Consider the following 12,241-nt stretch of genomic DNA (forward strand, 5'->3'; position numbering starts at 1 on the left):
GCCATGGGTATTAAAAAGCTTGGTGTCACTTTGTATGTGCATGTCCTTTTTTGTTATGGCAGGTATGCAAACACACTTATCGAGGCAGCTTGCAGGGTAGTTTGTATATGTGGATGGGTTATCCATAACTCAGGGACCATGTGTACGTAAGGAAAAATATGTTCATTAGGAACATTATTCTTACTTTCACTTAATTTTTTTTTTCAACTTTGATTGATAGGTTGAAATGGGAGGTGTCGACAATGTTGGTGGTTATTGGTCCTTCAGAGATGTCTTGGAGCACCTTTTGATGCTTATTACTGCACCTGTTGAGAAAGCACTTACAAAGCATGAAAAGAGCTCTGATGGTGTTTCAAGTGGTCCAATGGATGTTGGTGTGAGCCAGCAGCTTCAACTTGTCCAACATTGTTGCAACCTGTTGGCACGAGTGGTGGCAGAACTTGCTTCACAATCTAGCGGCACTGATGTGAGTAATCAAAGTAACTTATTTCATTACATTGAAAGAGATATGCTTGTTGAGTATGAATGTGCTGTATTTATCAAGTGAACTTTTTTCAGTCTTAGTGCCTATATTGACCCTTGAAGCATTTTAAAATGTATTAAATGGGTACCCTGTAAAGATATCGCTATGCTTTTAAGTTGTTGATCTAGCTTGTATAAAATTCACTTTGAAACAGTGGTAGAATACTTAATTCTGTAATTTCACCACCAGTTTTGCCACAGGATTTCGGCTATTGTTGTTGTGAAAATCAAACTTTTACCAGGTGTAATTGCGGAGTTAAATATTCTATCACTGATGTCAATGAATTCTATCAAGTACAGGGGCATCCATTGATTACGTGAGGTGATTTTGGCAATTTTGGCCCCCCCTCACCTCCCTTTGTGAGATATTGTGAGATATGGCTCAACCCCCTCCCTCTAATCTCACGTGAGATTGTTCAAAATGCATATTTTCAGTGTAAATATGTTAATATATGCTTCATTGAGTTGATTTCATTAAAATAACTTTTTGTTTAATTTTTTAAAATTAAGACTGGTATTTTAGGTTACTAAGATGACAATTTTACACTGTTTCTGGTGGGAAAAAATTACCTGATGATACTTGTCTGGATTCCCTCTCTCCCCCATGAGATTGGGTGAGAATCAGCTTGACACCCTCACCGCCTTAATCCCCACGTAATTAATCAATGTCCCCTAAGGACTACGACTAATATATGGGCCCCCATGCCCTGGCAACTTTTACAAAGCAACTAAATAGTACTCTAAAAAATTGGAGGTATAAGAAATAGATTCATTGAGAATATTTCAACCTTCTTTTGGTATTGGTCCTGCAGTGGCAGTGTTCTTATTCTCTTTTGCCTTCAATCTCAATTTTTCAGGAGCAAGTGCATGGTGGCTGTGGTGGACGTGGTGTACTTCATGCTACTCCATGCCGATTTGGTCATTCCGTTCAGGCACGGTCATGGAACACAGGGAATGGGTCTCCTGATGCAATCTGTTTTTCTGTTGATAGACCTGGAATTGCTATTGCTGGTGTGGGAATATATGGTGGGACTGGACAAAATGAGTATGAAGTGGAAATCCTTGTTGATGATGTGAGTTAATGCCAATTTATGTTCATTCTAGTGTTTTTACGACAATATCTTATTTTCATTGCCTTTTTATGTGGCGCTTATGTGGTGTCAGAAGTTCAGCACATGTAATACAGTAAACTCTTGATTTTACGAAGTCAGTGGGACCGGAAAATTGGCACTTCGTAAAATCGAGTTTCGTAAATTCAAACCTTTTTCATAAGTCACGAAAAAAATGTTCGCTTTTGTTTCTTCCGCCGTTTTTTGTCTTTAGTGGTCTTATTTAAATGTTTTCGGTGGTTATTCTCGGTATAATTCATAGAAAAGGCTTTTTGCTATCGATTTATGATGTGAAAAATCGTTAAATAATTATACCACCATAAAATTCCCATTTCTTGTTCATACTTCAACATCAACGATCGCTAAAGAAATTCCCGACCAGTTTAGAAAACGTAATCAAATAATGAATTGCAATGTTTATTATAAGAATTAACAGTAACAAATTTGTGGTTAGGAGCCAATAGCTACTATTAAGTATGCAGAAGATAGATATTTGTTTCTGACACCCACGGAATTTTAGCGGCAGCCGGCCTAACCGCCATTTATGTCGCCCTCTATCGCTCAGTGACGAGAAAAAAAGAAAAACAAGGGTCTTAGCCCGTTTCCAAAATAACCTTCGTAAGTTAATATTTCGAGTTACTTCGTATTTTCAGCAGAATGTGCTCTATTTTCACTGAGATTCAATTACGATCATAAATAACGTAGGATGTGATTATCTTCTGGCGAATATTTGAAGTAAATTCTGTTTGAGTTCTCCGTCCGACTACTGTGTTCCATCATCTTCGCAGACGTTGCCATAAAAGACTTAATTCTTCATCAGGACTATATTCTTCATACCGGGTGTGAGGTGACCTGTTCATATAGTATGTTTCTCTCCTTTTATGCCGACAGGAGCAAGGTTCCAACCGGAAAACGACAGGAGAAACATCTTACAGTATCGGAGAAATATAGATAGAAACGTTATTATCCACATTGATTGTTTTCCTACAAGAGACGTTTTATCATTTCTCAACGTGGTTAAGTATTGGTTCGCTAGCGTGAATTCCCAAAAAATGACACGCAAAAACCTGTACCGTCACCTCATTTAGTTTTCGTGTTCCTTTCTCCGCCGTATTGAAAGTTATGCAAAGGATCATTGACATAGAGAAAAGATTTTCTTAGTTTTAGCACTAAAAAATAGTCGCGCCATAATCGTAAATAAATATAGTGTGGAAAGAGCAAAGAAATTAATTTCAATTGAAAAGTCAGCTGAGAAGAAGAGAGACAATTATAAGCGCGGCACCATTTTCCCGATAGTGGAAGATACTTCTTCCGCCTCTCTCCGGTTAATAACTTCCCCCCGTTGCAGGTAAAGATGAACCATGCCCTTCTCCACAATCGGGGAACGTTCCCAGTGGGTGGGGTGAATAAGAGTGGGATGGGGATTGCCTGAGTGAAGAAGTGTGGTCAGCACAAGGACTGGTAGAGGGGGCAGGACAAAGAAGGGTGGGGAAATGGCCTTCAGCTCTGCCTCAGTCTACTTTTGGGGGCCGTATTTTTTTGCGACGCACACAAGCTCAGTCTCCTTAGGGAGGGAGTGAATGCGAAATGCTGGGGAAGGAGGGGTTTGGGATGCTTAAGGTGGGTGTCAGCAAGATCAGCCAAAGGCGGCAGGAGGGAAGGGACGGCTTTGGAAAGACAGAACCCCAGCATGGGAGAACGGGGAAGCGCGTGAGAAGAAAGTTCATGGTTAGACTTGGAAGTGCGTTTTCATTACGAGAAGCCTGAAATATAAATTGGAGGTAAATAGAGCCCAGTACTTAAGATATTTAAGTTGTTCATTCACAAAGGCCGATATATACACGAAAAGATATTATGGCGCGGATTGCATGTATCAACGTCCATTTCGGGATGTTATTAATTTCTGTTCCCATTTATAAAAGTAGCAAATAGATTTGAAGGAATGATAATCATGAATAAAAATATCTGAATCGATATCCAAACGCACATGAGCAAAATAGATGAATGTATACATACCGATCCATCGCAAGTAATACCGCTCAAGCTTCTTCCGGTATAGGACTTTAAAATCCTGGATAATGCCTTGGTCCAAGGGCTGGGACTTGCTAGTCGAGTTCGGGGGTAAAAAGAGGACTCGAACATTAGCTAATTTTAGATCTTCCACGTATTTATGAACGGTGGCATTATCCATTATTAAAACAATTTTGCTGTTCTCTCCAGCAATTTTTCTCTGTAGACGTATAACCGTTTGCTGGAAAATTTCTCGGGTCATCCAGCTGTTTTTATTTGCATGGTAAAAAACGGGGAGGGCTTCCAATTTTACATGTTTTAAGCACCGTGGCCTTTCAAATTTCCCAATGACAACGGGCTTATTTTGTCCGTGCCCGTTTGGTTGACGCACAGCCCCCCAGTAACACGCACTTTACTCTTTTTCCCCCATGGCACCTTTGCCCTTTGAAACCCAGGGTTGCGTCAGGTAATGCATTAAAAAATAGCCCAGTTTCAGGGGCCAGCGAGGGTGAGCTCGTCGAGGAAAGGGTCCCGGATTAGGGACCCTTCGAAGTGCTTCGGCGAAAAGTAGTCAAGTAGTCTTCGAAGTACGTTCACAGCAGTGCAAAGGGTTAATTAGGGGTGTACGAAATACTCCGCGCGACCTTCCTGACATGTAAAACTACGAATTATTGTCGATGCTATGTTTACGAACAGGCACGTAAATAGGGGCATAATGTCAGCCGCGATATTTTAACTGAACTCCTACTCCCCCTAAATTCCCACAGTGAGGTTTTTGGCGACCCATTTCTCTCCAAAGTTGCATTATCATTTACGATTTCGCACTTTTGATGGACCACAGTTGGAAGCACTGATTTTTTAGCTACTTACGCCGGCGTAACTAGTTTTGTTGACAAATTTTTCGCCGTAGTTCGTATAAACGAATGCCATTTGCTCCTAGGGACCGAGCCGAGGTTCGTAAATTCAAAAAATTTCGTATAATCGAAACTTCGTATAATCGAATAGCGCCATGTATTTAGCATAGGCTTTTCACCGGGACCGCAATATCACTTCGTATAATCGAAAACTTCGTAAAATCCTGCTTCGTAAAATCAAGAGTTTACTGTACGTAGTAAAATTAAATTTTTTCTTTGACATTCATCCCTCCCATTAATGACCCCAAATGTCTCAATTAGTATTATTATTATTATTTTTATAGTATTCTACTGATTGGTAGGTTCGCATGGAGTATTTAAGAAGTATTCTGACAACCTCCCCTCTCTTCATGGACTTTCCTCTTTAATTCATAATAAGGCCTACTTCCCTTTATTCTATATAGAAATCCTATTCTTTTCCTTCTTCTCCCTCATTTACCCAACATTCTACCCTCTTAAAAGTGTTTTCAACATCCCCTCCCCAGCGCAAAGTACTCGCCATGCCAAAGTGTCCATGTTTCTGCACCATAAAGCACTACACTTCAGATCAAATATTTCACCAGTCTTTTCTTTAAACGCTGACATCTTTTAAGTTCCTACCTGTTCATGAATTCCTCGTTTGCTAACACAATGCTCTTCTTGATGTTTTACTGAGCTGTATCCATTTTCCTCTCTTGTGCTGCCAAATTAGTTGAATTGCTCTACTTGCTCAAGTTTTAAGCCATCTACTTCTAATTTGAGTCTCACATCCTAGCTCACAATGCTGTAAAAAACTGCATAATCTTGGTCTTCTTGTGATTATTTCTCATGCCTATTCCTCACAGTGCTTGTCTAACACATCTGCTAGAGCCTACAGTCCCCTGGCTGTGTGGCTAATCAACGCCTGATCATCCATGCGCCTCACTGATTTAAAAATCATTCCCCCCACTTTTACTCCAGCTTCCGACTCATCCCACGCATATCTTACTATCTCATCAGCATGGACGTTAAAAAATCAATGACAATAGTGGACAGCCCTGCCTCACTCCTTGGCTATTGCTTGCACACCCTGATTCTCTGTATGCTATCCTGGCTTGCACAAAATGGGCCATATAAAGATTATGAATTAGTCACCTGTCCCTCCAATCTACACCTATTTTCTTAAGAATATCCACTAGCTTTACCTAGTCCACTCTATCAAAGGCTTTTTCAAAATCCACGAAGCAGGCATGCACGTCCTGGTATTGTTCTAGGTTTCATTCAACTGGGGACCTCATTATCACTATTGCATCTCAAGTTGACTTTCCCTTTCTGAACCCAATCTGATCTTCGCCCAAATACTCTTTAGTCCTTGCCTCCATCCTCTGTTTAATATTCTCAGTATCACTTTTTCTGCATGCGGTGTAGGCAAATAGTCCTATAATGAGATCAATTGCCGACCAGTTGACTTAGTGGAAATTGTTATTAATAAGAAACCAAGAGTGTTGTAATTTTCCACACTAATTTATTGGGTTGACCGGTTTCAACATTTGCATTTAATTATAAAGAACTGTCTGAATAAAGAGCAGTTAGCCTGGTATATATATTGGTGGGAGGTGTGGATGGTGTATATTTAGGAGTAGAAATGCGGGGTTTAGGTGGGACACTCATTCAAATGGTAGAGGTTTGTCAAGGTAATCAGACAAGATATTTAGGGGGAGGGACTCTCACAGCAAGAAAAGTTGAGTTTATTAATAGCACCATCTCATTGACCAGATTTTCTCCAAACAAATTAGAATACACTCCTATTTCAAAATTTTCCATTAAAAAATTTACATAGGAATGTATTTTAATTTGATTGGAGAAAATCTAGTTAATGAGGTTGTACCTACGATGCACTCATCTTATATTCGAGTGAGAGTCCCTTCCACCCTTAAAATCTTGTCCTTTGGCCTTTGCCACATAAATGAGTCTCCAACCTAATACCCTCTACTCCTTATTTACCCCACCTACTTGTCCCTTCAATATATATTCCATGCTAACTGCACTTTATTTAGACATCTCTTTATAATGACGTGTAAACGTAACATGGCGTAAGCTGTGATAAAATTTTCCTGTGTGAGTGTTTCTTTTTATGTGTTTTTTATTTAGTGCTGGTGACTCGCTACCATATTATTATTGTATGTGTATAGATCCTGTGCCCTAGTTCAAAACACCTCTTACCACTCCTCCCTAGATTCTTCAGAAGCTCACCTGGGATATTGTCCACTTTAGAGAAAGCTAAACTATCAATGATTAACATTTTGGAATTCTCTTTCAGAGTGTTGCCGCTGGTGCTCAGGTTGCTGGTGCTGGCGGAAGAAGTGAGCCACTGCCATTGCTCATGCCACACCAGAGTCCCCTACAGCAGCAGCAACAACAGCAGCAACTTCAGGAACAGCAACGGCTCCACAATCCACACCATGGTTCACACAACCAGCAGCAGTTGAGGCAGATGGCCATTGCTGTGATAGCCGGGCAAGATCAGCAGTTGATGCAACACCACCTGATCGAACACCAAGCTCCTCACACGCAAAGGTGGACTGACTTGGAAGTTGCGCGTGGATCATATGGGCCTCATGACTTGGTTGGAGACATTTTTGAGGTCAAATTTTATAAGGCTGTTCCCATCAAGGTGAGTAATGCCTGTGAATGTAAAATTAATTCAAGTTTACCCTTCTAACTAACATTTTCAAGAGATGTGCAGTGGCAGGTCTCAAATGATGGAGTATCTGTTTTAATTTTGCTGAGTGTTCAAACACAGCTATGGGAGGCATAAATGTAGAAAACCTGCTCATGATTATGCTTTGAAATGCATCAGGGTTGTGAATAGACACTGTGAAAGATAACTATGTACATATGTATTAAATCTATCATGTGTTAATTTCAACATTGGAAATGTGTTTTTTTACAATTTAGGTGTGATTGTATATGTATTATTGAGTATCATTGTTTTAATAAATTTATATTTTCAGGAAAATGTGAAGTATGTGATTAGATTGCGTAATCATGGTGGCAAGACTAGCAATGGGGATGGAGGTCTTAGCTCTGTGAGAGGCCCAGATGGAACTACTTTCACATTTTCCTCCAGTTCTCTTTCCTTTAATGGCACAACTCAAACTAGAGGCCAAATTCCTCACCTTTTGTACTACAGGTAAGTGATTGACAATCAATAATTTTCATCAGTATTATCTGTTGCAAGTGGTGAATGGATGATGCAAAGGTTATCCGTATTCACTTTTCTCATATTATGTATTAGATATCATACTTATTTGTTATGCTATGTAATGACTTATATTCATAGTATCTGATTGGCTAATAGTAGATAAATGTTTGCAATTTTCTATGGTAAAAATGAGATTTTAGAATAAGCTCATGCTGGCAATAGGAGTTATTATTGAAGAAGTTGTTTGACTAAGGCCCATTTTATGATACACACTATCTTATTGAATATTTTAACTGTGATTACATCATTTAAGTCCTGAAATTCTTTGAATTCCTTTGCTAGACCATGAAATAGTTTTGTAGTCTCATACTAATGGTCACAGGCTATGAAAAAGGTCACGGTCAAGGTTAGGCAGGGAATTAGAAAAGGAAGAGAAGAGAGGGAAAGAATATATATGCATTTTTTTAAGCTTACCATTAGCCTACATGTTTTTTGTGTACTAGAGGAAGGATTATTCATGCTTCTTATCCAGCTGTGTAAACTTCTTATTTTGTCTGTTCTGTCAATTCCATAGTTCTAATGAAGGGCAAAATATTGGTTTAAAACTGGCCTGCACTTCGTCCATTCTAATTATTATAATTCATAATTCTAGCTTGTAGCCTTCAAGTTAAATTTGGCTCCTGTCATGCATGTTCTGTCAGTTGTAGTTCAGATTTTTTTGTGCCCTTTTTGGCAATGCCTGTTTCTCTCCTTTATACATTTATGCTTACTATTTGTGGCATGGATAAACAATATTTGTTGACACCTTCAACACCTATGCAGGGTATCAGAAATGAATAAGTTCAACAGATTCAGGCTTCAATTGGTGGAAATTAGACATATTTAAATAAATAAAAGATCGTAGCACTTTTCCACAAGAATTTTTTCTTGTGGAAACTTTTCCTGCGTTGCTACTTACTCATCTCCCTTTCTAAAGACACGCGGCCTCTCTTTTTACCCTAACCCCCCTTTTTTTTTCACTCTTCTCAACCCCCCCTCCCGTTTTTCAATGGTTCTTCCCCACGTGTCGCCATTTTACAGTTATGACTATAGTCCTTCCAACGTGGGTTCCTCACATCCCGTAGTTGTATCTTTTCCTACTGTCTCTACTCTGTACGCCCATTCCCACCCCCTTCCTCAAAGATATCAACTCCTCCCCTAACCCCCTCCTTTCTCAATGGTATAAAAGGGATTATCAAATGTTTTGAAGTGTCTTGTACCAGGTGATGGCTCAGTGAGCCGAAACGCGTTGTACGCATTAAAAATTCTTGTGGAAAAGTTCTACGACCTTTTATTTATTTAAATATCAGCAATTATTTATGGATGTTTTATTTCTTCAGTAATCCTCAGGACAATGAAACACAGCAAGCTAGTCGTGCTATGGCCGAGCAGGAAGCTAGACGCTGTACATTATGGGTTGCCAGTGCTGTAGTTCAGTGTTGCATCCGCTTGGCTGCGCTATCGCGGAGGCGCATCCAGGAGGATGATGAGGATTACCACTCAGAAGATGAGGGTGGAGATGGTGATGGGATTGGAGCTGACAAAAGGAAGAGCAAGAGAAAGTGGGCCAAGAGTGGAGTTGATGGCAAGACGGGCCACAAAGGGAAGAGCCGCTTGAGTCACCAGAAGGGAGCTGAGGACCACCAGGAACAGTCACCAGCAGACATTCTCTCCTCAGCTTGCATTGTTACCACTCTTCTACCTTTGGTACTGGCTCATGTGGGGCCAGTTGCAGTATCTGATCCAAGAGTAAGTTTCTCAGTTGTTTCTTGCTTTTTTGTTAAGTATTGGCCAGTTCCACTTCTTTGTCATTTCCAATTCCTGTTCAGTCCCTAGCATTCATTCTTGGTCGCAGTTCTCAGTTCCCATTCATGATGAAGTTTTTCATTTTCATTGCATTTCAGAGTATTACGAAAACTGCATAAAATAACATGTTATTTCTCAAGTGATTGTATCCATAGCTCCACTTTCTTTAAAATCATGTACTGTGTGGTTATGCTTAAGAAAAGTTTTACAGGTTGAGTTTGTGTAATATATTTTGGTGCTGATTTTTTTTACTTCAGTTCCTATTCCAATCAATTCTCAAGAATTGGTGGAATTGATGATGCAGCTAACCAGTTCCTAGATTGTAATTTTGTCTCTCATTAACCTTAATGAAGCCACTTAGGGACAAGTCTTTAGAAATTCTCCCTAAATTGGGTTTTTCAATTCAGATACTGAGTCCAAAATCTGAATTGGAATGTACACATTGGAAAAAAGGAGCCAAGTGAAAGATCCAGCCAATGTTAAGACCCAGCTAGAAGAGTTAGAAAAATGAAAAAGAGTATGTAACTCTTTGAAATTCTATCAGAATCTGAGATGCACTTCTATACAATGGAAAAAAGGAACTGACATAAGGCTACAGCCATGGCTAAGACCCTGCTAGGATAGTTTGAAGGATGAAAAAGAGAAGAGTCAGAAATATGAATAAGAGGAGGCAAAAACCCTCTGGAAGGTATAATCATGTAAATTTTCATTCCATAGAATAGTATTAGACCTTGTAAATTGACATGAATATGCTGATGGCTTATCCCTTGCCATGAAAACAGTGGGTATTTGTAAAAACTTTTCTCGGGATTCCGTGCGGGTAAGATTATATGAGAGCGTCGACGTTGCGGGTATCGACTCGCTACCCATTCTCACAGCTACCCATTCTCACGGCTAAGTAGCCGTGAGAATGGGTGGCGAGTTGGCACCCGAAATGTCGGCGCTCTCATATAATCTTGACCGCGCAGAATCCCGAGAAAAGTTTGTACATGTTGTTCGCTGGGAAAGTGTTAAATCATAGAGTGGGTATTTCATGAAAGAAATCTGGGCTGAGATTTGAACCAAGACTACGGGGCTTATGTCATTCAAAGTACATACTTCCCTCTGCTCCCCAGTTCTGCCATTTAATTCATAGTCAGTCGGGCATGGAAAGTTTTCCTATTCACTCCATTAGAAAAATTAATTTGTATTTAAGATTAGTATTTAAGAAAATAAAGGTCATAGTGTAGAATCGCATTTTACTGTGTTTCTTGTGGAAAAAATATTATGTGATACTTGCCAGTACCCTCCCTCTCCCCCACTTGAGATTAGGTGAGATTTGGTTTGACCGCCTCCCCCCCTAAACACCTCACGTAATTAATGGATGCCCCCTGATTGCCTCATTGAGATGTCTATATTGAGGGGAAGGTGGTAGCTGCTGGGTGGAGCTGCTGATTAAAGGGTCCTTGGTTTAAACCTCAAGTGAAGCCTTCAGTTACACCCGAAGTAAAGCCCCTCAAAGTGCGAGGTGGTCCAGGGAAAGAAACTGGCCTCCCTCCTGTGAATGTTTGGATGGATTAGCCTGCATGTGGCTTAGTACAGGGTGAGCTCTGCCCTCGCCTATCCAAACAAACCTTGAGGTTGAATCACTGAGTGACTTGGGAAGATTTTTATTCCTTTTAAGTGAATAATTTTTTTCATAGTGATTTTATTACGTTTGCTATTGGTTTTTAAATTATTGAAAGGTATTATCATTGTTTCATTGTCTATATGTATCTTGGTGAACATTCTTGATTATTTAAGTGTTTTCCTTATATTTATATTTTTATTCTTCTTCATTGTTTCCATTGTACTGCTCCTGAACATCTTCATAAATTGTTGAAGCATACGTATAATTGTCTCTTTTCCACATTTTAATAGCATTATCGTTAACTAACCATGTGGCTGAATTTAAGGTATGTTATCCTAGTGCTAATTTAAGTTTTTATTTCATGATTTTGTTCAATATTCTTCCTTTTTAGAGCTCAGTGCAGGTGCTGGGATTGATCAGAGACCTACTGCCCCATATTGCTGCATTGAACAACAGTGGTGCTGGTGCTCCCCTAGGTACCGCTACTGCTGGCAGTAGTAGTGCAATGCAGCACAGCATGGGATCAGTTCCGACGGAAACCAGTCATGGTCATTCTTCTCAGGCGGCCTCAAATCCTGCTACTGTCACTACCTCAAACCACTATGCATGGGTGGATAGTGAACATCCTTATAGAGCTGCAACTGTCTCTAATTATAGGTTTGTTCTTTTCTAAAACCTTGCTGCCTATTATTGTTTTGACCATGGACAGATGAGCTATAATATTTATTCTGTTTTTATTGTGGTGATGTAAGTGGATTCAAAGAGAGATCATGCTTGTTACTATGCGATTTTATGTCCAGCCAAGCCAAGAAGTTCCCATTCCCAAATTTGAGCTATTTCAATAAAACGTGCGTACAAGGAATTTGTTGGGACCAGAAATATCATGCCTTTGCTATAGGGAGCGCTGTATGAAGGTGATTTGTGGGTTGCGTCTTCAAAGGGACATGCTATTATTACAAATATTACGAGGGCTATTCTTTTTTCAAGGTCCGATCAGCCATAATATTCATACCACAATGACAATCCAATTTACTCTGCGCAGATGTGTGGCACAGTATCTTTACTATGT

General features: G+C 39.8%; 1 protein-coding gene across 2 annotated transcripts in view; it reads left to right on the top strand.

Annotated features, from left to right (window-relative positions):
• Positions 1 to 12,241, top strand: part of LOC124159030 (E3 ubiquitin-protein ligase MYCBP2-like) — a 324,405-nt gene that overhangs the window by 36,067 nt on the left and 276,097 nt on the right. For both annotated transcript variants that reach the window (XM_046534516.1, XM_046534517.1), the window contains exons 31-36: positions 221 to 466; positions 1,380 to 1,595; positions 6,834 to 7,187; positions 7,528 to 7,706; positions 9,098 to 9,506; positions 11,564 to 11,829. In XM_046534516.1, coding sequence (XP_046390472.1) covers positions 221 to 466; positions 1,380 to 1,595; positions 6,834 to 7,187; positions 7,528 to 7,706; positions 9,098 to 9,506; positions 11,564 to 11,829 — 1,670 coding nt within the window. The remainder of the gene's footprint in view (positions 1 to 220; positions 467 to 1,379; positions 1,596 to 6,833; positions 7,188 to 7,527; positions 7,707 to 9,097; positions 9,507 to 11,563; positions 11,830 to 12,241) is intronic.

The sequence above is a fragment of the Ischnura elegans genome, chromosome 5, assembly GCF_921293095.1.
Source record: "Ischnura elegans chromosome 5, ioIscEleg1.1, whole genome shotgun sequence".
NCBI classification, from domain to species: domain Eukaryota; kingdom Metazoa; phylum Arthropoda; class Insecta; order Odonata; family Coenagrionidae; genus Ischnura; species Ischnura elegans.